This window comes from Heptranchias perlo, chromosome 29 (genome assembly GCF_035084215.1).
Source record: "Heptranchias perlo isolate sHepPer1 chromosome 29, sHepPer1.hap1, whole genome shotgun sequence".
Lineage (NCBI taxonomy): Eukaryota > Metazoa > Chordata > Chondrichthyes > Hexanchiformes > Hexanchidae > Heptranchias > Heptranchias perlo.
In genome coordinates this window covers 16,036,649-16,057,363 of record NC_090353.1, presented here as the reverse complement: position 1 = coordinate 16,057,363, position 20,715 = coordinate 16,036,649, and the positions used below count along the sequence as shown (strand labels likewise).

Genomic DNA, 20,715 nt, shown 5'->3' with positions numbered 1-20,715 from the left:
TCAAACTCTTGACTTGAGCCTTGTAGATGTTGGGGAGGCTTTGAGTGGGTCAGGTGGCGAGCCACTTGTCACATAGTGCCCAGCCTCTGTCCTGTTCCTATAACGAAATTGTTGATATGGTTGGTCCAGTTAAGCTCCTGGTCACTGGTGACCACCACCCCCCCGCCACCATCACAAGATATTGATGGTAGAGAAGTTAGCGATGGTGCTGTAGAACGTCAGGGGGAGGTGGTTGGGCTTTCTCTTATTGGGAATGGCCACTGCCTGGCACTTACTTGGCACACATGTTAACTGCCACTTATCAGCCCCATGGCTGTATGTTGTCCAATTCCTGCTGTAGCCTGGCATGGGCTGCTTCGTTATTGGAGGTGTAAATGGAGCTGAAACTGTAGAATCATCAATGAACAGCCCCACCTTATGACAGAGGGAAAGTCATTGATGAAACAGCTAAAGATGGTTGAGCTAAAGATGCTGCCCTGAGGAACTCCTGCAGCAATGCCCTGAGACTACAACAACCATGGTCATCTTCCTTTGTGACTGTTATGACTCCAACAATTGGAGGGTTTTTACTTTGACTCCCGCTGACCGTAGTTTTGCTAAGACTCTTTGATGATATACTCGGTCCGATGCTGCCAAGAAGAGAGGAGACACGGAGAGAAAAGGAGGGGAGATATGAAGGGAAGTGATGGGGGGAGGTAAGGAGGGGAGAAGAGGGGGAGGAGGAGAAATGAGAAGGGAGGCGGAGATGAGAGATAATGAGGGAAGAGGAGAAGCAGGAGGGTGGAGGAGGGGAGAGAAGAACACAGGAGGGATAATGGAGGAGAGAGAAAGGAGAGAAGGAGGAAGGGAATAGGAAGGAGTAGGAAAGGAGGAAGAGAGAAAGAGCAAGGAGGAGGAGGTGAAGGAGCAAGGAGGGGAAGGAGGAAAATGAGGGAGGAAGTAAGGAGGAAAACATGCAAAAAGATAAAATGAAGGAAACAGTACCCAACACCTGAAGGACATACTGTGCTCGGAGTTGCCCCCATTTCCCAAGTTCGAAACAGGACAGGGGCGGAGTAGGGGCAGAGACTGGTGTTTGCTTTGCTGAAAATCTCAACAACACTATTAATAATTAATGCCTCTACATCATAGGACATGAGTGAAAGAAATGAATTGTTATTTTAAAAACGAGACTTTGGTTTCTAATTTACATTCTAGAAGTTTCCGGACAGCCAATTGAAAAAAAACAGACTGTCCAGTCCAACACCAGATAGGGCCAATCCTAATCTATATTTAAAGGAATTTGTCTTTAAACTGCACTGCCACACAATAAAGTCCCAGTCTGCTCTGGTTAATTCTGTTGTTTTTATTTTGCTTGAAAAAGGTTTGAATTATCTAGTAGTTAAAATTAAGCAAAGTAAAGCAGCATAGGAGACATTTTTTGCATGATTTAAATTCAAATTAAGAGATAATTCAAATTATACAACTTTGAGTTAACAGGAGTAGATGAATTTCTGCAGATACAGCAGAGGTAGAGCAGTGAGAAGGATGGGGAAAAATAACCAACAGGATTAGCTTTCACATTTCACATTTTTTTTAGACACAGAGTTCTAGGTGTGAGTTTGAGAACTCATCACCATCCGTTACTCACTGCCCATCCCCCCCTCCCCACACTATTGATAATTTTGCATCAAAAAACACATTTCCTGTTCTCGACCTCTGCCACTGAAGACTGTACTTTTGAAAAAATTCAATCACCTCAACTGGGATCAGCCAGCTCAGCACAGAGAGAAAGCCCAGTCAGGCTCCCCGCTCGAGTGACCTCCACTGGAAAGCTCAAGTGGACAGGATCAGGATCGGCTGTGATGCCCTTCACTGTTCAACTGCCAGCCAGCCGCTAGCCACTATCGAGACTTGCACATAAAGAATTACTGCTTTTTTGAGGTACAAGAGTGCTGCTGGTGCCTATGGAACCCATATCCTAGCAAGGGTCAATGCATTCAGGAAAGGAGGGAAGAAAGCAGAAAAGGAATTTTAAAAATTAAAAAAGCTAACATGACCTCTGTCTCTCCCCTCCCCAGCAGACAGGCTGTTTTAGCTCTCTGCTATTAACTGTTCTGGGTTCTGCACCTTTAAGCTTTAAAAATAAATTGAAAGGAGTTTAGGATAGTTTTGGAACTTCAAGAAAACTGCACAATAACATTTCTGCAGCGGTCCGAAGGTCATCGACTATAATTAATGGCTGAGCGAATACCAGAAATATTAAACCACGTAACGACACAACACAACATGGCGACACCACGACACAGCATAAACCAGCCACAATAGCAGAACCAGCACAACCCACTACACTACCAACAGCTACTCCAACACCAGTAACAGTTAAACCAGTTACACCATCACAACAACATCATCTCCTGCTGTACCCCAGCCTGAATCCTGAATAATCAAATGGTCAATAGAGGCTGTTCACAGCACCCCAGACACTGCTGGAGTCAATTCCAACAGCACAGAAATCTTAAAGAGGGGACCGCATGGGGAACGTTTGCGCTTTGCCCCCTGAAGACACTGATTCTTGCTGGGATACGGATCCACGCGACCTACTCACTCTCCCATACCACGAGGAAGTGATTATTTTTCATATTTGGGCCGAGACTGCGACACAATCTGACCATTATGAGCATGCAGTTCCCACCCAACATCTACTTTCCAGCAGGGGTCACTGGAAGTAGGAACCCGGGTTAATTTTTTTCCAGCCCCCCACACCCCCCCCGCACAATGATTGAATAGCAAGAACATAAGAACATAAGAAATAGGAGTAGGCCAATCGGCCCCTCGAGTCGGCTCCACCATTCAATAAGATCATGGCTGATCTGATCCTAACCTCAAATTTAAATTCATGTCCAATTTCCTGCCCGCTCCCCATAACCCCTAATTCCCTTTACTTCTAGGAAACTGTCTATTTCTGTTTTAAATTTATTTAATGATGTAGCTTCCACAGCTTCCTGGGGCAGCAAATCTGTCCAAACTCACATATGAAGCACAGCCAATGGGGAAAGAGACTTATATGGAGTCTTACATAATGTTGGTCTTGGCTCAGAGGTAGCATCTGGAGTTCTCCTGTGACATGGTCAACATTTATCCCTGAACCAACACCACCAAAACCATTCTTTCATCTCATTGCTGTGTGCGGGACCTTGCTGTGTAGAAATTAGCTGCCACATTTCCTTTCATTACAACAGTGACTACACTTCAAAAGTACTTAATTGGCTTTGAAGCGCTTTGGGACATCACGAGGTCATAAAAGACTCTATATAACTGCGAGTTCTCTCTTCTTCTTGATTCATGAGAAGGTGGATTAGAGAAGTGGGTATGGAGTTCAGTGTGCCCAATTCATGACGCTCCAGCTTTTCAGGTCATTAGATTTAATGTCCTAGGTGTGCAGACTTCAGAGTCTGGAACAAGTCAGTCAAGACTCATCGCCAGCAACTGAGTCTCTTGACAATCTACCCCATAGCCCCCCAAAAAAAATCATTCTGTAATGATGCACAGAAGCACTGGGATAGGGAACAGTGAGAGCACTTCATGCAAACAGTAAGTGACAAGATTGAGACGAATGTTCCATTTCCCAGCCTCAGCATCTTTCACCTTTGTGAACACAAAATACAAATTTTTTTAAAAAAAATTAATTAATTAGAAGAAAATTCTAAATGATCTGTGGCTCAATAACTTTCTCAAAGTTTCTATTATTCACCATTATCTGCAGTGCTGTAATTTTACATCGAGGTTCTCATTGAGAAAAAATTATGCACAATATCCTAACAATTGAGGAGGGCACCATTACAGATAGGACTGATGAGTTATAATTACAGAAGCTAAGTAAAGCAGTATTTCCCTCCCCATAATATCCTGTTGCATCACTTCACTTATTCAGTGGCTGCGTTGGACCAAAGAAATGTTTAATTGGTCACTAATCTCATTGTATTTGTTGAAAGTTGCTGGCACAGAATGGCTGCCACGTTTGCCCACATACCAAGTCATTGCAGTTCAAACTAATTCAGTTGTAATAATTTATTAGCCCTTTCATGAAGTGCTTTGAGTGTTTTGACATGATAAGACGCTACACAAATGCAAGTATACTATAACATGTACTACATAAAGTTCAACACAGAGGAGAGCAGCGCGTGATATAGTCTGAGCCCAGACATACTGACAGGACCTGATTAGATGTCTTGGGAAATGACATCACCATTCTACTAGAACTTCAAACTCAGGCCAATGAGTGGAGAGTGGAGCCTAGTTTTCAGTTGTGTTATTGATCTCCAATTTTAATGGCTTGGATCCAGCTCTGAATTTCAAGGACTGACATTACTTCACATTGACCTAGCTGAACAAGACCAGCTCACAGATATTCCCAATCACCAGTACTTTTTTTTAAAATCAAGAAACCAAGGTGAGGGGCCAATCCTTAGAGTGTAGAACAGCAGCAAGAAAAGTTTAAGAGAAGACCAGGTAAATCAGGAATAAAAACAGAAAGTGCTGGAAATGCTCAGCAATTCAGGCAGGTTCTGTGGAGAAAGAAACAGAGTTAACGTTTCAGGTTGATGACCCTTCGTCAGATCCGACGTAGTGAATGTGCAGGGAGCAGCCGGTGTGTGTAGGATGGGGTATTTGGAACTCACCAACGAGAGGAAAGTTCAGAGGAGCACTTATCATTGTACTAACAATAAAATGGAGAATGAAAAGTTGCTACTGATCTTTATATAGGTAAAAGACCAAGAACATAACTCCCAAGGTGGTACAATGCATTGGTGCTTCAATATGCAGTCTTATGATGCAGATTTGGCCACAATTTCTCACATACTCTGCCATTTCAAGGCGGAGTGGGAATCAAAAGCCCAGCATAGATCAACATATAGATTGGAAGAATCTGATTGGCAAAGGTAGCCTGGAAGATGAGTTCATAGAGTGCTTTCGGGACAGTTTCTTAGAGCAGCACGTTCTAGAGCCAACCAGAGAGCAGGCTAATCTAGATCTGGTAATGTGTAATGAGACAGGATTAATTAATGACCTCATTGTAAAGGAGCCTCTAGCTAGCAATGATCACAATATGATTGAATTTCACATTCAGTTTGAGGGAGAGAAGAGTAGGTCTAAGACTAGTGTTTTAAACTTAAATAAGGGCAATTATGAGGGCATGAAGACAGAGCTGGCTAAAGCGAATGGGAAATTAGGTTAAAGGATAGGTCACTAGAGATGCAATGGCAGACATTTAATGAGATATTTCATGTCACTCAGCAAAGATACATTCCAGTGGGAAAGAAAGACTTGAGGGGAAGGACGTACCATCCGTGGCTAACTAAGGAAGTTAAAGATGGTATCAAATTGAAAGAAAAAGCATACAATTCCACGAAGATTAGTGGCAGGTCAGAAGATTGGGCAGAATATAAAACACAGCAAAGAATGACTAAAGGAATAATAAGGAGGGAGAAATTAGAGTACAAGAGAAAGCTAGCTAGAAATATAAAAACAGATAGAACCATAGAAAAGGTACAGCACAGAAGGGGGCCATTCGGCCCATCATGTCCACGCCGGCTCGAAGAACAACCAAGTGCCCATTCTAATCCCACCTTTCAGCACCCGGTCCATAGCCCTACAGCTTACAGCACTTTAGGAGCAGCTCCAGGTACTTTTTAAAAAGAGTTGAGGGTCCCTGCCTCTACCAACAGTTCGGGCGAATTCCATAAACCCACCACCCAGTAAGAGTTAAAAAGGAAAAGAGTAAATAAAGTGAGCGTTGGTCCTCTAGAGGGTGAGTCTGGGGAATTAATAATGGAGAATAAGGAAATGGTGGATGAATTAAACAGATATTTTGCGTCCATCTTCACTGTAGAGGATACAAATAACATGCCAGAAATAATTGTGAATCAAGAGGTGAAAGGGAGGGAGGAACTTAAAACATTTACAATCACCAGGGAAAAGGTTCTGAAAAAATTATTAGAACTAAAGCTGGCAAGTCCCCAGGCCCTGACAGACTTCATCCTAGGGTCTTAAAAGAAGTGACTGCAGAGATAGTAGATGCACTGGTATTAATTTTCCAAAATTCCCTAGATTCTGGAAGAGTCCCATCAGATTGGAAAATAGCGAATGTAACTCCTCTATTCAAGAAAGGAGGGAGGCAGAAAGCAGGAAACTACAGGCCAGTTAGCTTAACATCTGTCATAGGGAAAATGCTAGAATCTATTATTAAGGAGGTTATAGCAGGGCACTTAGAAAATCTCAATGCAATCAGGCAAAGTCAACACGGCTTTGTAAAAGGGAAATAGTGTTTGACTAATTTATTAGAGTTCTTTGAGGAAGTAACAAGCAACGTGGATAAAGGGGATCCTGTGGATGTGGTGTACTTGGATTTCCAGAAGGCATTTGACAAGGTGCCACATCAAAGGCTACTGAACAAAATAAGAGCTCATGGTGTAGAGGGTAACGTATTAGCATGGATAAAGGATTGGTTAGCTAACAGGAAACAGAGAGTAGGCATAAATGGGTCATTTTCAGGTTGGCAAGATGTAACAAGTGGAGTGCCACAGGGATCAGTACTGGGGCCTCAACTATTTACAATCTATTATCAATGACTTGGATGAAGGGACCGAATGTATGGTTGGTAAATTTGCTGATGACACAAGGGTAAGTAGGAAAATAAGTTGCGAAGAGGACATAATGAGTCTGCAAAGGGATATAGATAGGTTAGGTGAGCGGTTAAGAATTTGGCAGGTGGAGTATAATGTGGGAAAATGTGAACGTGTCCCCTTTGGCAAGAGAAATAGAAAAGCAGTATATTATTTAAATGGAGATGGATTGCAGAACTCTGAGGTACAGAGGGATCTGGGTGTCCTAGTACATGAATCACAAAAAGTTGGTATGCAGGTACAGCAAGTGATTAGGAAGGCAAATGGAATGTTGTCATTTATTGCAAGGGGAATGGAATATAAAAGTAGAGATGTTTTGCTACAGTTGTACAGTTGTAAACAATTTTACAACACCAAGTTATAGTCCATGGACTATAACTTGGTGTTGTAAAATTGTTTACAATTGTCAACCCCAGTCCATCACCGGCATCTCCACAGTTGTACAGGGCATTGGTGAGACCACATCTCACATCTAGAATACTGTGTGCAGTTTTGGTCTCCTGATTTAAGAAAGGACATAATTGCTTTCGAGGCAGTTCAGAGAAGGTTCACTCGACTGAGTCCTGGGATGAGGGGGTTATCTTATGAGAAAAGGTTGGACAAGTTGGGCCTGTATACACTGGAGTTTAGAAGAATGAGAGGTGATCCTATTGAAACATATAAGATCCTGGGGGATTTGAAGGGGTAGATGCGGAGAGGATTTTTCCCCTTGTGGGAGAGACTAGAACTAGGGGACAGTTTACAAATAAGGGGTCTCCCGTTTAAGACGGAGATGAGGAGAATTTTTTTCTCTGGGGGTCGTGAGTCTATGCCCTTGACATCAAGGCAGCATTTGACCGAGTGTGGCACCAAGGAGCCCTAGTAAAATTGAAGTCAATGGGAATCAGGGGGAAAACTCTCCAGTGGCTGGAGTCATACCTGGCACAAAGGAAGATGGTAGTGGTTGTTAGAGGCCAATCATCTCAGCCCCAGGACATTGCTGCAGGAGTTCCTCAAGGCAGTGTCCTAGGCCCAACCATCGACAGCTGCTTCATCAATGACCTTCCCTCCATCATAAGGCCAGAAATGGGGATGTTCGCTGAGGATTGCACAGTGTTCAGTTCCATTCGCAACCCCTCAAATAATGAAGCAGTCCGAGCCCGCATGCAGCAAGACCTGGACAACATCCAGGCTTGGGCTGATAAGTGGCAAGTAACATTCGCGCCAGATAAGTGCCAGGCAATGACCATCTCCAACAAGAGAGAGTCTTACCACCTCCCCTTGACATTCAATGGCATTACCATCACCGAATCCCCCACTGTCAACATCCTGGGGGTCACCATTGACCAGAAACTTAACTGGACCAGCCATATAAATACTGTGGCTACGAGAGCAGGTCAGAGGCTGGGTATTCTGTGGCGAGTGACTCACCTCCTGACTCCCCAAAGCCTTTCCACCATCTGCAAGGCACAAGTCAGGAGTGTGATGGAATACTCTCCACTTGCTTGGATGAGTGCGGCTCCAACAACACTCAAGAAGCTCGACACCATCCAAGATAAAGCAGCCCGCTTGATTGGCACCCCATCCGCCACCCTAAACATTCACTCCCTTCACCACTGGCGCACTGTGGCTGCAGTGTGTACCATCCACAGGATGCACTGCAGCAACTCGCCAAGGCTTCTTCGACAGCACCTCCCAAACCCGCGACCTCTACCACCTAGAAGGACAAGAGCAGCAGGCACATGGGAACAACACCACCTGCACGTTCCCCTCCAAGTCACACACCATCCTGACTTGGAAATATATCGCTGTTCCTTTATCGTCGCTAGGTCAAAATCCTGGAACTCCCTTCCTAACAGCATTGTGGGAGAACCTTCACCACATGGACTGCAGCGGTTCAAGAAGGCGGCTCACCACCACCTTCTCAAGGGCAATTAGGGATGGGCAATAAATGCCGGCCTCGCCAGCAACGCACACATCCCATGAACGAATAAAAAAAAAGTCTGTGGAACTCCCTTCCCCAGAGAGCGGTGGAGGCAGGGTCACTGAATATTTTTAAGGCTGACTTAAATAGATTCTTGATTAACAAGGGAGTCAAAGGTTATAGTAGATTGATGGGAAAGTAGGGTTGAGGACACAATCAGATCAGCCATGACCTTAGCAAATGGCAGAGCAGGCTCAATGGGCCGAATGGCCTACTCCTGCTTTTAATTAGTATGTAGTAGCATGTAGCATAGGGTTTCCTTCTCTTTCTGTTAAACCAGGTTAAATAACACAACAGAAATAACATGTAGCCTGACTGTCAGGATCACATATAAAGAAATGTATTCTTCCTTAACATATCCACTGAAAAGAACACATATTTCAACCCATTTTTACCACATGACTCTGCTGCTAAGGATTTCCATTCATTAACAGGCAGTCAACTAAGCTTTTAACACTGGATATCTATATTGGTACTGCAGCATTTGCGTCTGATTGAATCGACCACATCCCAGGACTCCAACTCCACTCCCATCCTGCTCAGCCCCCTCTTTTCCATGACTCTTCAAGAGAACGTTCTGAGACCTAGAATAGTGAAGCAGTTAAGGGGTGGACACCTAGTGTACCTAATTCAGGACAAGGGGCTATGTGGGCATCCAAGGACAGAGGGGAAGCCTGAGTGGAAGAACTGCCCCCCCCCCACCCATCAAAGAGATCAACTAATTTTTCTATAAGGACAAAATTACTGAAAATACACAACAGATTGGCCAACAAATAAAACAGAAAGAAAGATCACGCCCAAAGCATTAATCTTCCATCTGACGAAGGAGTTGACCTGAAACAATAACTCCCTTTGTTTTCTCTTTTTTGATCCCTGAACTTGTACAACTTTATAATTAAGCCACAAATACATTACCAAAGAAGGGATGAAGCAATATTGGAACAGCTGATAACATTCTTGGATGAGGAACACATTGGGACCTCTGGGGAATAATTAACAAGTTGCTGTGTCAACTCAAATAATTGATTTCAATCAAACAAGGAGCTCATACCTGACAATGGAGGGCTGTTTTCATTGAACTTTCTCAGTGCATTGATGAGTTGATAGAAGCTGTGTAGGGTGCGGTCCCGGTTGGCGTGATGCAGCACCTTCTGAGCATCAGAAAACAAACGAGAAACGCTGTACAAAGACAGGAGAAAAGTTGTACTCCATAAATACTCGTGTTTCATATTTAAAACGTGCTAAAGGTCACAGTGGTCATAAAATAGTCTCCTTCCTCCGATATTTAGCTGTCAGTGAGGAAAAGCTACCTTTTTTTAAATTCTTCTCCTCTCTCCTTTACTGTCAGCGCTGACTCTTAAGATACAACTTCAATGTTGTGGGGCACCCTCTGTTATCTCACCCCAGTGGCCATTCATGTACGAAGATTGACAGTGAATGCCAACCTACTATTTGAACATAGAAGGCCATCGCACTCAAGAATGATCATTTTCTCACTTGTCCATATACATATTTTACAGGATAATGATCAGGAGCGAGAACCCGGAATGATTTTGCCTTCCAAACCCAGGGGCGTTAAGGCCATTCATGAAGCCCCCAATGTTGTCCCCATTTGAGATCAGCTAACTTAATACAGACCAGCAATCAAACCCGGAACATTCCTGCTCTGTATGCTCAGCAACACACTGGATAAGCCTTGCAGCACTGGCTAATTTCAGCTATAGTTTGTGTATTTACCTTGTTGCTCTCTGCTATTCACCCCTGGATTCAGCATTTGTGGATTGAGTAGGTTGGGGGGTGGGGGAAGAAAGGGAAGAAAAAGGAGAGGGGAGAGGGAAAAAGGCAAAGGGGAGTATTGACAATGATGCAAGCACCCAATCCACAAGTTCCTGAAATTAATGCCTATTGCAAAAAGCCGTGGGGCTCTGGGTCTCTCTATCACATAGGTGTCTACACTGCTGGATTTACATTCAAATATGAACCAAAACCTTAACTAAAAGCTGTCTGATCAATCTCCAGTTCAAACAGATGATATAATCGACTCAAGTAGGTACTGGGGAGAAAAACTAAATAACAAAGCCAGACAGAGCAGAAGCTGATCACAAGATAATTAGAAATGAGGAAAGTCATGCAGCCTACCTAAATTCATCCATCCAGAAAAATCCTGAAGTCCCCTCATTGCAGCATCTAATTGTTTCTTAAACGATTTCAGGATTTTCACCTCCACTTTTCTGTCTAGAAGCCTGTTCCACACATTGATCACACTGTACGAAGAATTTTCTGCTTTTAATCCCTAAATTTACCTTCTACGAGTTTGAGCCCGTGTCCCCTTGTCCTGTTCTCTCTATTTCATTTAAGGTGATATCCTGGAGTAGATTTTTCCATTTCATATACCTCTCTAAAAACACCTCTCAGATGCCTCCTTCCCAGTCTCTCCAGTGTTTCCTAATAACTCAGACCCCTGACAATGGGTATCAGCCTTGTGGCTCTTCTCTGCACTGCTTCCAGCTCTTGAGTGTCTCTCTTGTGTCTTGGTGACCAGAACTGGACACTACTCACATTGCAGTCTGGCCACAGCAGTGTGGTTTGATCATGACTTCCTCTGACTTGTATTCTACTGTTTTGGCTGTGCAATTCAGCATTCTATTGGCTTTATTGATTGCAGCTCTGCATTGGTTGGACATGGATACTCTTTGGGTGAAACAGAATACATTCTGACACTACTTACATGGATTCGTTGAAATTCCCCACAATTCCTGGAGTTTCTCCTGGTGTAGCATGCCGGAAGCAAGGATTATTAACATTACAGATGATTCCCTGGATCCATGGCAGTGCCCCTGCTGACGGTAACGCTTTGTTTGGAAAATGACCTGTTAAGAGAAACAAGCAAACTGTGAAGCCAAACTTCAATCCTTTCCCACTCAGCCTCAGGAATCTCCAGGTTTTTTTTAAAATCAAAATCGCTAATGGAAACTCGGACATCATTAGTTACTTTGAGTAGAAAACATTAAACACAAAATATATCGTGCTTTAAACATGGTGCGATTGGAACATTTCATCTGCTGTACAAGTTGAGAGTTGGCAGACATAACTGTCAATATGAAAAACCAGTCAACAGCAAACCGCCTATAGGAGTTAGCACAGAAATAGAGCGACTACATTTGTTTGTGCTCACCGAGGTAAAGTACGTTACAATCTAGAATTGGAACACTATCCCTCTCCATGCACTGAAGACAGATTTTCCATTTTTGCGCTCCCAACTCAGAACCACACCTGCCAGGAACACGTATCAGGACATTGTGCACCCCAGGCCATGGTTCTCTACCCATTAAAAATGAATAAACAGAAAACCCCAGGCTGAGAGTGCACAATTTCCCGAGGTGCACTCCTGGTGGGCACAGTTCCATGTCGGGCACACCAAAACAGGAAATCACCCCTCAACTGTCAGCATCAACTACTCCCACCGCAGCAAGTCCAAGCTGTTACAGAGAAAAGTTCTCAACTGAACCAATAATCCACCTAAGCAAGAGTTGAGAGGGAGTTAATGCTGGGGAATGGAACCCATTTTATTTCTGGCATCAAGTACTCCCAAGTCCAGTACATGGGTTAGATGCAAAGTAAAGTTTCCTTCACACTGCCCCATTAATCACTCCCAAGTCAGGTACAGCATAGGTACCATACAGAGTAACGCTCCCTCTTCACTGTCCCATCAAGCACTCCCAGGTCAGGTACAGCATGGGTTACATACAGAGTAAAGTTCCCTTTATTCAATCCAAACATTGTGCCCAAGCACCAATTCAAGAATTTTAGAAAAATGCCATTTCCCTCACCAGCTATCCGATGGTATCTCTGATTAAAAGTAACAATTTAATGCCACATTATTATTATGTACACCTCATCATGAAATCTTCAGCTGAACTACAGAATGCTTGCTCAAACAGTACCCAGACAGCTGGCTCAGGCAGCTCAACGGCTGTATGGAGCCAATACACAGTAGAAACAGATTCCTTTCAAATTTGGAATGGTGTCAAATGAATTGCAAGAAAAGTGTAGACATTCTACTGGAATAAAATCAGCAAAAACAGAGTCATGAACAGTGAAAGGGCTCAGAGCCCCAGGATCTGGTTCAGAAGGCATCTTTCATTTCCAAGTAAACCCATTATGTGCAATCAGCTACAGTGTGATACTCGCCCTAGAACGCTGGCTTTCTGCCAGTGACTTCAGTGTTAGCAAAGCCCTTGTGCTCTGGATCAACTTATCTCATGGCACAGGTCCCAATTCTTTGGGCAACATTCTTCAGTGTGGCTACAGTCTAACACTCAGGTTTTATTTGCTGCTCCCACTGGCTTCACTGCCTCTAAAACTCAGAGTACTGCTGTTGTATGCAATATATACATTGAACAGCAGTATATTACACACGTTCCCACACAACTATATATCGCACTAGTCCCCACATGCCTATACACTAAACTCATGATACATACACGCAACCATATATATTACACACATGCACCCATATGAATCCATATATTACACAAGCACACACATGCACCCCGGTATCTCGTGGCGCAGCCCGCTTATGTACTCTGAAGGTGATGTTTGCTAAATATTTTTAATATGTACATATCCTGATAGCTCAGTGGGTAAATCCGCCACTCAATAAGGTACTGAATCATAAGGCCAGCTGGGCAGCAGGTTCAATGCTTGGTTTTGGTTTGAGTTAGATGTTTTTAAAAAAAGTCAGCCAGAGTTCCAGTTTCTGATTACTATCCCATGATTCCTGCTGGAGTCTGGTGAGGACAGCATTGAGTTCGGCTTTCGAACGTTACAAGAGCCAAGGCAGAAGGAAGATAAGTTTTGGGTAATGAACAAGTTTGTGGCCTCCTGGGTCTGGTGGTGTGGCTCAGCCCTGGTAAACATACATAAATTCTCGTACCCCAGTGAGAGTCAGCGCCCGGGGAACTGCACCCCAGTGAGAGTCAGCGCCCGGGGAACTGCACCCCAGTGAGAGTCAGCGCCCGGGGAACTGCACCCCAGTGAGAGTCAGCGCCCGGGGAACTGCACCCCAGTGAGAGTCAGCGCCCGGGGAACTGCACCCCAGTGAGAGTCAGCGCCCGGGGAACTGCACCCCAGTGAGAGTCAGCGCCCGGGGAACTGCACCCCAGTGAGAGTCAGCGCCCGGGGAACTGCACCCCAGTGAGAGTCAGCGCCCGGGGAACTGCACCCCAGTGAGAGTCAGCGCCCGGGGAACTGCACCCCAGTGAGAGTCAGCGCCCGGGGAACTGCACCCCAGTGAGAGTCAGCGCCCGGGGAACTGCACCCCAGTGAGAGTCAGCGCCCGGGGAACTGCACCCCAGTGAGAGTCAGCGCCCGGGGAACTGCACCCCAGTGAGAGTCAGCGCCCGGGGAACTGCACCCCAGTGAGAGTCAGCGCCCGGGGAACTGCACCCCAGTGAGAGTCAGCGCCCGGGGAACTGCACCCCAGTGAGAGTCAGCGCCCGGGGAACTGCACCCCAGTGAGAGTCAGCGCCCGGGGAACTGCACCCCAGTGAGAGTCAGCGCCCGGGGAACTGCACCCCAGTGAGAGTCAGCGCCCGGGGAACTGCACCCCAGTGAGAGTCAGCGCCCGGGGAACTGCACCCCAGTGAGAGTCAGCGCCCGGGGAACTGCACCCCAGTGAGAGTCAGCGCCCGGGGAACTGCACCCCAGTGAGAGTCAGCGCCCGGGGAACTGCACCCCAGTGAGAGTCAGCGCCCGGGGAACTGCACCCCAGTGAGAGTCAGCGCCCGGGGAACTGCACCCCAGTGAGAGTCAGCGCCCGGGGAACTGCACCCCAGTGAGAGTCAGCGCCCGGGGAACTGCACCCCAGTGAGAGTCAGCGCCCGGGGAACTGCACCCCAGTGAGAGTCAGCGCCCGGGGAACTGTACCCCAGTGAGAGTCAGCGCCCGGGGAACTGTACCCCAGCGAGAGTCAGCGCTCGGGGAACTGTACCCCAGCGAGAGTCAGCGCTCGGGGAAATGTACCCCAGCGAGAGTCAGCGCCTGGGGAACTGCACCCCAGCGAGAGTCAGCGCCTGGGGAAATGTACCCCAGCGAGAGTCAGCACCCGGGGAACTGTACCCCAGCGAGAGTCAGCACCCGGGGAACTGTACCCCAGCGAGAGTCAGCACCCGGGGAACTGTACCCCAGCGAGAGTCAGCACCCGGGGAACTGTACCCCAGCGAGAGTCAGCACCCGGGGAACTGTACCCCAGTGAGAGTCAGCACCCGGGGAACTGTACCCCAGTGAGAGTCAGCGCCCGGGGAACTGCACCCCAGTGAGAGTCAGCGCCCGGAGAACTGTACCCCAGTGAGAGTCAGTGCCCGGAGAATGTACCCCAGTGAGAGTCAGTGCCCGGAGAACTGTACCCCAGTGAGAGTCAGTGCCTGGAGAATGTACCCCAGTGAGAGTCAGTGCCCGGAGAACTGTACCCCAGTGAGAGTCAGTGCCCGGAGAACTGTACAGCAGTGAGAGTCAGTGCCCGGAGAACTGTACAGCAGTGAGAGTCAGCACCTTCAGGAGGGGAGAGAAAATTGTAAAGGGGGGGGGGTGGGTGGGGAAACAAATTTCAAACAAATTTGGAAACAGTGCATCCTCGTATCAAGCTCTACATTACTTACATTCATGCTGCTCAAACGGTGGATGGGACTGACGTACTGAGATTAATATAAAGAACAGAAAGAGAGGCCATAGAAGCTCGATAACCAATTGAATCTGTAAAACAAACACAACAGGAATTAAGACATGTGAATGCAGGTTTTAACACTTGTTGCACACAGTATATTCTATATCACATTAGAGTCCTCTTCAATGTGCCTGAGAACGTAGCAGCAATCTGTTCAATCAAATAATGACTGGCAAGGTGGACAAAAATTGATTTGCCACACCCGTTTTGTTTAGCTTCGTGCTGAAATAATCAGACATGGTGAAATTCAATGCACAAGCATCTCCGAGACCAGCAATATCCTGTGACCTGTAAATTAACATTACTGCTGATGCACATTCTATACCGTCAAAGGAGAAGGAAAGTCAGGAGGAGAACGGATGAATTAGCCTTTTGTTAAGATAAAGAACTTGCATTTATATAGCGCCTTTCACGACCTCAGGGTGTCCCAAAGCGCTTTACAACCATTAAGTACTTTTGAAGTGTGGTTACCATTGTAATGTAGGCAACACGGCAGCCAATTTGTGCACAGCAAGGTCCCACAAACAGCAATGAGATAATGGCCAGATAATCTGTTTTAGTGATGTTGGTTAAGGACACCGGGGAGAACTCCCTTGCTCTTCTTCAAAATAGTGCCTTGGGAACAGGGCCTCAGTTTAACGTCTCATCCGAAGACGGCACCTCTGACAGTACAGCACTCCCTCAGTACCACACTGGAGTGTCAGCCTAGATTATGTGCTCAAGTTTCTGGAGTGGGACTTGAACCCATAACCTTCCAACTAAGAGATGAGAATGCTACCATTGAGCCATGGCTGACACCTCAAAGTATTTCCCAGTGTCTCTGCCCGTCGGTGACTGCTGCTTCAACCACGACACCCCTGTGCTCTGGGATTCCCTCCCCCCACTTCGCCACCTCGCTCCTCTCTTCACCCTGGTCTCAGGTCACCTCCTCCACCTTTTTCTGTTTTCCTTTTCTTCTTCCTGCCCCACCCTGTAATAAACTGTGAGATGCGTCTTTTGTAGCTGAGAAGCAATACAGAAAAATATTTTTAATTAATTCCAATAAGGAATTCAGGAGGGAGTGGTTAGAATGTGGAATTTGCTACCACAAGGAGCAGCTGAGGCTAATAGCATAGATGCATTTAAGGGGAAGCTAGATAAATGCATGAGGGAGAAAGGAATAGAAGGTTATGCTGATAGGGTTAGATGAAGTAGGGAGGGAGAAGACTCGTGTGGAGCACGAATACCGGCACAGACCAGTTGGGCCGAATGGTCTGTTTCTGTGCTGTAATTTCTGTGTAGTTCTACTCAATATATTGTTACCTTTTCAAAAATAAAAACACCACGTTTCCTATCCCAACGCAGACCCACCATATTGGATTCCCTTGCGTCCAGTGCCGCAAAGTGATGTCACTGACGGGGAGTAATCGCCTGCATCTGGGAAACGATTCATTGGTTTTAAATCAACGCCGCAATTTCCATCCAGTTAGAGAACCGACTTTGGAGTCACCCAATGACCGGAAAACATGGTACCAGTAAAGGAGGCAGAGAGTTCAGCTGGGAGCGGCCAAGGGTGACGGAGACCCACAACACTCCAGGCAGTAAATGTGACTTTGTTTTGGAAAAGTAATGCATCTTTTCACAGAGAGATTGGAGAAAAACTATGAATAAAATATTAAACGGATACAAGGCCGACATTAAACTAAAATGACAATGCAGAAGTAGTGGGATAGGGTGCTTCTAACAGTATATTTAAAATCAGAGCCTGCTTCTAATAGGCTAATCCTGATCTTAATCCAAACACTAACCCTAACCCACAATCATCTATCATGTCAGATTGGCTCAGTTGTTAGCACTCTTATCTTTGAGTCAGAAGATCGTGGTTCCAAGCCCAACGCCAGGAATTTAGCACATCACCATTAAAGAAAAAAATCATCTAACATGTTAACAGAAGTTCTTTCTTCATAGTTCCCCTCACACCACTGAAACAATGATCTCAGCCCGCCCAGCATTTGGAGAGCTAATTTAGGCTCAGCGCCTCTGGTCTAAAGAGGGGGAACATAAAATTCAGCCAGGGTTCCTGCTCCTGATCATTATTCATTGACACCTGCAAAGAACTGTGGATGTTGCACGAGGTCATGGTCAGGCTTAGCTGTGATGCCCACGTGGTTGAATATCCCGCCAACAATTGTCGTCTCGACTCACGAGTGGAAATAGCCACTGGCGCCTGTACTTCAGCAAGATTAGGAGGGGCAGGGAGAGGAAACCGCCCCGTTACTGGAGTTGCTATTAGCTGCTCTCTGTTGGTTCTTTACAGGCAGGTCCCTGGGGGCGATGATGCCAGATTACACAATGCTGCAGACGATAAAATTCCACTGCCACAGCCTCGTGTGATCACCCTCTATTTTTTATTAACGATTGGGAGATAGGCTCTCTATTCTGCTACAACAGAGATCCTGAACTCGAGGCAAAATAAAACACTAAAACCTGAAGTGCAGAGTGCGCATCGAGAACACTGCCACGCTGAGACCTCAATGCTATCATTCCCACAAACAAAATCAATGGGAACCAAGAGAAAGAAAAGTTGTAGCATTGAGGGAGTGGCTTCCGCAGTTCATGCATAGATGGGCACACGAGCCAATTCTAAATGGGAATTTATATATGTTTATCAGGGCTGAGCCAAACCACCAGACCTAATATTCAATTTCCACTCTGTATAGGGATCGCTGATCTGAGCTGGGGTATCAATAAGAGATACTAACAATGTCCTCAGCTTCCCTAGATCAGGGAGGGGGATAGACTTCAGCCAGGGGCCCAACTCCTGGTCACAATCCATTGACCCCTGCCAGAAAGTGGGTGCGTGTGGACATGGGCTGTGGACTGAACTGGGCTTGGCTGTGATGCCCTCCTTGGACAAATAGCCTCCTAACACTCAAGCGTCAATTTTCTGATCAGCAGTATTTTAATGTCGCTAGTCATCTAATTAAAATAAATAACAACATTCAAAGTCCCAGCATCATTGTCTAGACTCATACATGAAGACTAGCCACAGAGGTGAGTGGCCGGTGCCTGTGAAATCAACGACTTGAGAAGGAGGATGTGGGCGCGGGGGTGGGGGGAAGTGGCGGGGGGGGGGGTGGGGAAGTAAATTAGAAATAAAGGTAAAAATTTCACAAGAGTTGCTAATCGCAATCATTCTCAAAAATACTGATATTTTATTCAAAATTTTAAACAGGACTATTCTGTGCAGTGACTCTGAGCTCTCAATTAAAGATGTTTGTTTACAACGATATGCAGTATATGCAACTCAAACAAGAATACATCAGATCTGTGAACTAAACAAGACCCAACTAGGCCCCATCTGCTCTCTCAGATAGATATAAAAGATCCCTTGGCACTATTTGAAAAAGAGCAGGAGAGTTCTCCCAGTGTCCTGGCCAATATTTATCCCTTAGCCAACATCAGTAAAAAAAAAAGACAGATTACCTGGTCATTTATCTTATTGCTGTTTGTGAGACCTTGCTGTACGCAAATTGATGGCCGTGTTTCCCTACATTACAACAGTAGCCACTGTTAAAAGTACTTAATTGGCCATAAAGTGCTTTGGGACGTCCTGAGGTCGTGAAAGGCGCTACAAAAATCCAAGTTCTTTCTTTCTTTATAACGTGGAGTCTGGTAGCAGAAAACCTCATTACTTTTTAATGTCTTCATGACAATGGGGTATATTTTACTCTGCAAAGCTTAAAGGATGGCGCAATGGGTCAGGCACTAGCCTTTCATCTCTGGGATTAGAGTTGACATCTAGCCTAGAATGATGGAATGAAAGGAGTTTGGACGTGGGCCTACAATACAAAACTGCCCTGCATTTCAGCACTAATTGGCAATCTCACTCAGAGAGGTCACAGGATGGCTGGTGTGGGAAATTAAATAAAAATGACACGCTGGTGCTCATTTAAGGTTGGGGCTAAGGCACATTGTTGGGCAGAGGGAGTTTTGCTCCACATCTGGCTATGCTACAAAAGGCTGTGGAGGCCACGTCACTAAATATATGTAAGAAGGAGCTAGATAGATTTCTAGACACAAAAGGCATCAAGGGGTATGGGGAGAGAGCGGAAATATGGTATTGAGGTAGAGGATCAGCCATGATCATACTGAATGGCGGAGCAGGCTCGAAGGGCTGAATGGCCTACTCCTGCTCCTATTTTCTGTTTCTATGTTAAGAGAGGTTGACATAGATACAGAGTGCCTGAAATGGGAATAGTTCCACTCCCCAGCAATAACTTCTCTCATCTTGATGAGCATAAAATAAAACTTTAAAAGCAGGAATTTTTTTTCTCTCATTCTAAACCAACGAGAGATCTATTTAAAAAAAATCTTTAGCTTTACACAATTCCCTGCTTGACAGCCGTCTCTCATTTGTTTACCGAATACAGGGTGCGATGATTTACATCACAAACACATCACTTGTCTGAGATGTCATTGCAACAAACATCACACTGCTCCTCTCCTTCCACAAATTATTTGTCAAGCCTTTCTGCACCTTAATGCCTCAATGGGCAATGCACTGCCAATGTGACACTGAGCTGGGAAGGTCCCAAGTTAATTTCCCCTCTATGCAGTGTTAGCAGATTTCAGTCACGAGTTGCGATTGGTCTCACTGCCCCTGGGCTAGGGAAGGGAAAATCAAGTCAGCCAGTGTTCGAACAAATGATCCTTCTTCAGGTGACGTCACAGAAGTATACTTGAGTGTGGAAAACAGGCGAAAACGGGACTGCAATTTGGTTCTGATCCCGCTATGACTGAGTAGCCTGTCAACACTGTCTAGGCTCCACATGAAGAATGGCTAATTCATTGAGGTACCAGAGAGCTGACAGGACCTATGGAACTGTCCATCAGCAAGAAGTTAGCGACTTCAGGAAGCAATGGGTTAAGGAAGGAAAAAAAAATTTGCAGAACACTTTCATTGAGACAGTCTCTCTTTACAACAAACTGAGAGCAATGAAGGTATTAAAACAGACAAAAGGCAAGGACCATGTGGGCTTAATAAATCTATAACTCACAGTTTGTCTTTTCCGATAGGTGAAATTTTTCCAGAGGAGAAGCCTGAGCTGTGTCCAGAAGCTCATGTTGGTTCTTATTTATTGTGCGTTAGGTAGCAGAGGTAACCTGTGCTGGAACAGAGACAAAGAATGTAAAACTATCAAGTTAATTTAGCTCAAGACCTGATCTGTATCAACACCATACATCAGGGCACTCACTACAAAACATGGTCTTCCTGAAAATCAAAAACATTTATTCCCCCTCCCCACAATTTTCTCCCCTCCTCCCCGAGGGTACTGATCATTTCAGGGGTACAGTTTCCTGGGTGCTGATCCTTGCTGAGG

At 45.5% G+C, this 20,715-nt stretch overlaps 1 protein-coding gene across 1 annotated transcript in view; it reads right to left on the bottom strand.

The window, feature by feature from the left end:
• LOC137299424 (phospholipid-transporting ATPase ABCA1-like) overlaps positions 1–20,476 on the bottom strand; it is a 124,581-nt gene extending 104,105 nt beyond the window's left edge. The window contains exons 1-4 of the mRNA XM_067968158.1: positions 20,392–20,476; positions 15,288–15,381; positions 11,357–11,498; positions 9,680–9,807 (exon numbers count right to left, since the gene is read on the bottom strand). Coding sequence (XP_067824259.1) covers positions 9,680–9,807; positions 11,357–11,498; positions 15,288–15,381; positions 20,392–20,457 — 430 coding nt within the window. The 5' untranslated portion in view covers positions 20,458–20,476. The remainder of the gene's footprint in view (positions 1–9,679; positions 9,808–11,356; positions 11,499–15,287; positions 15,382–20,391) is intronic.
• Positions 20,477–20,715: the final 239 nt, after the last annotated feature.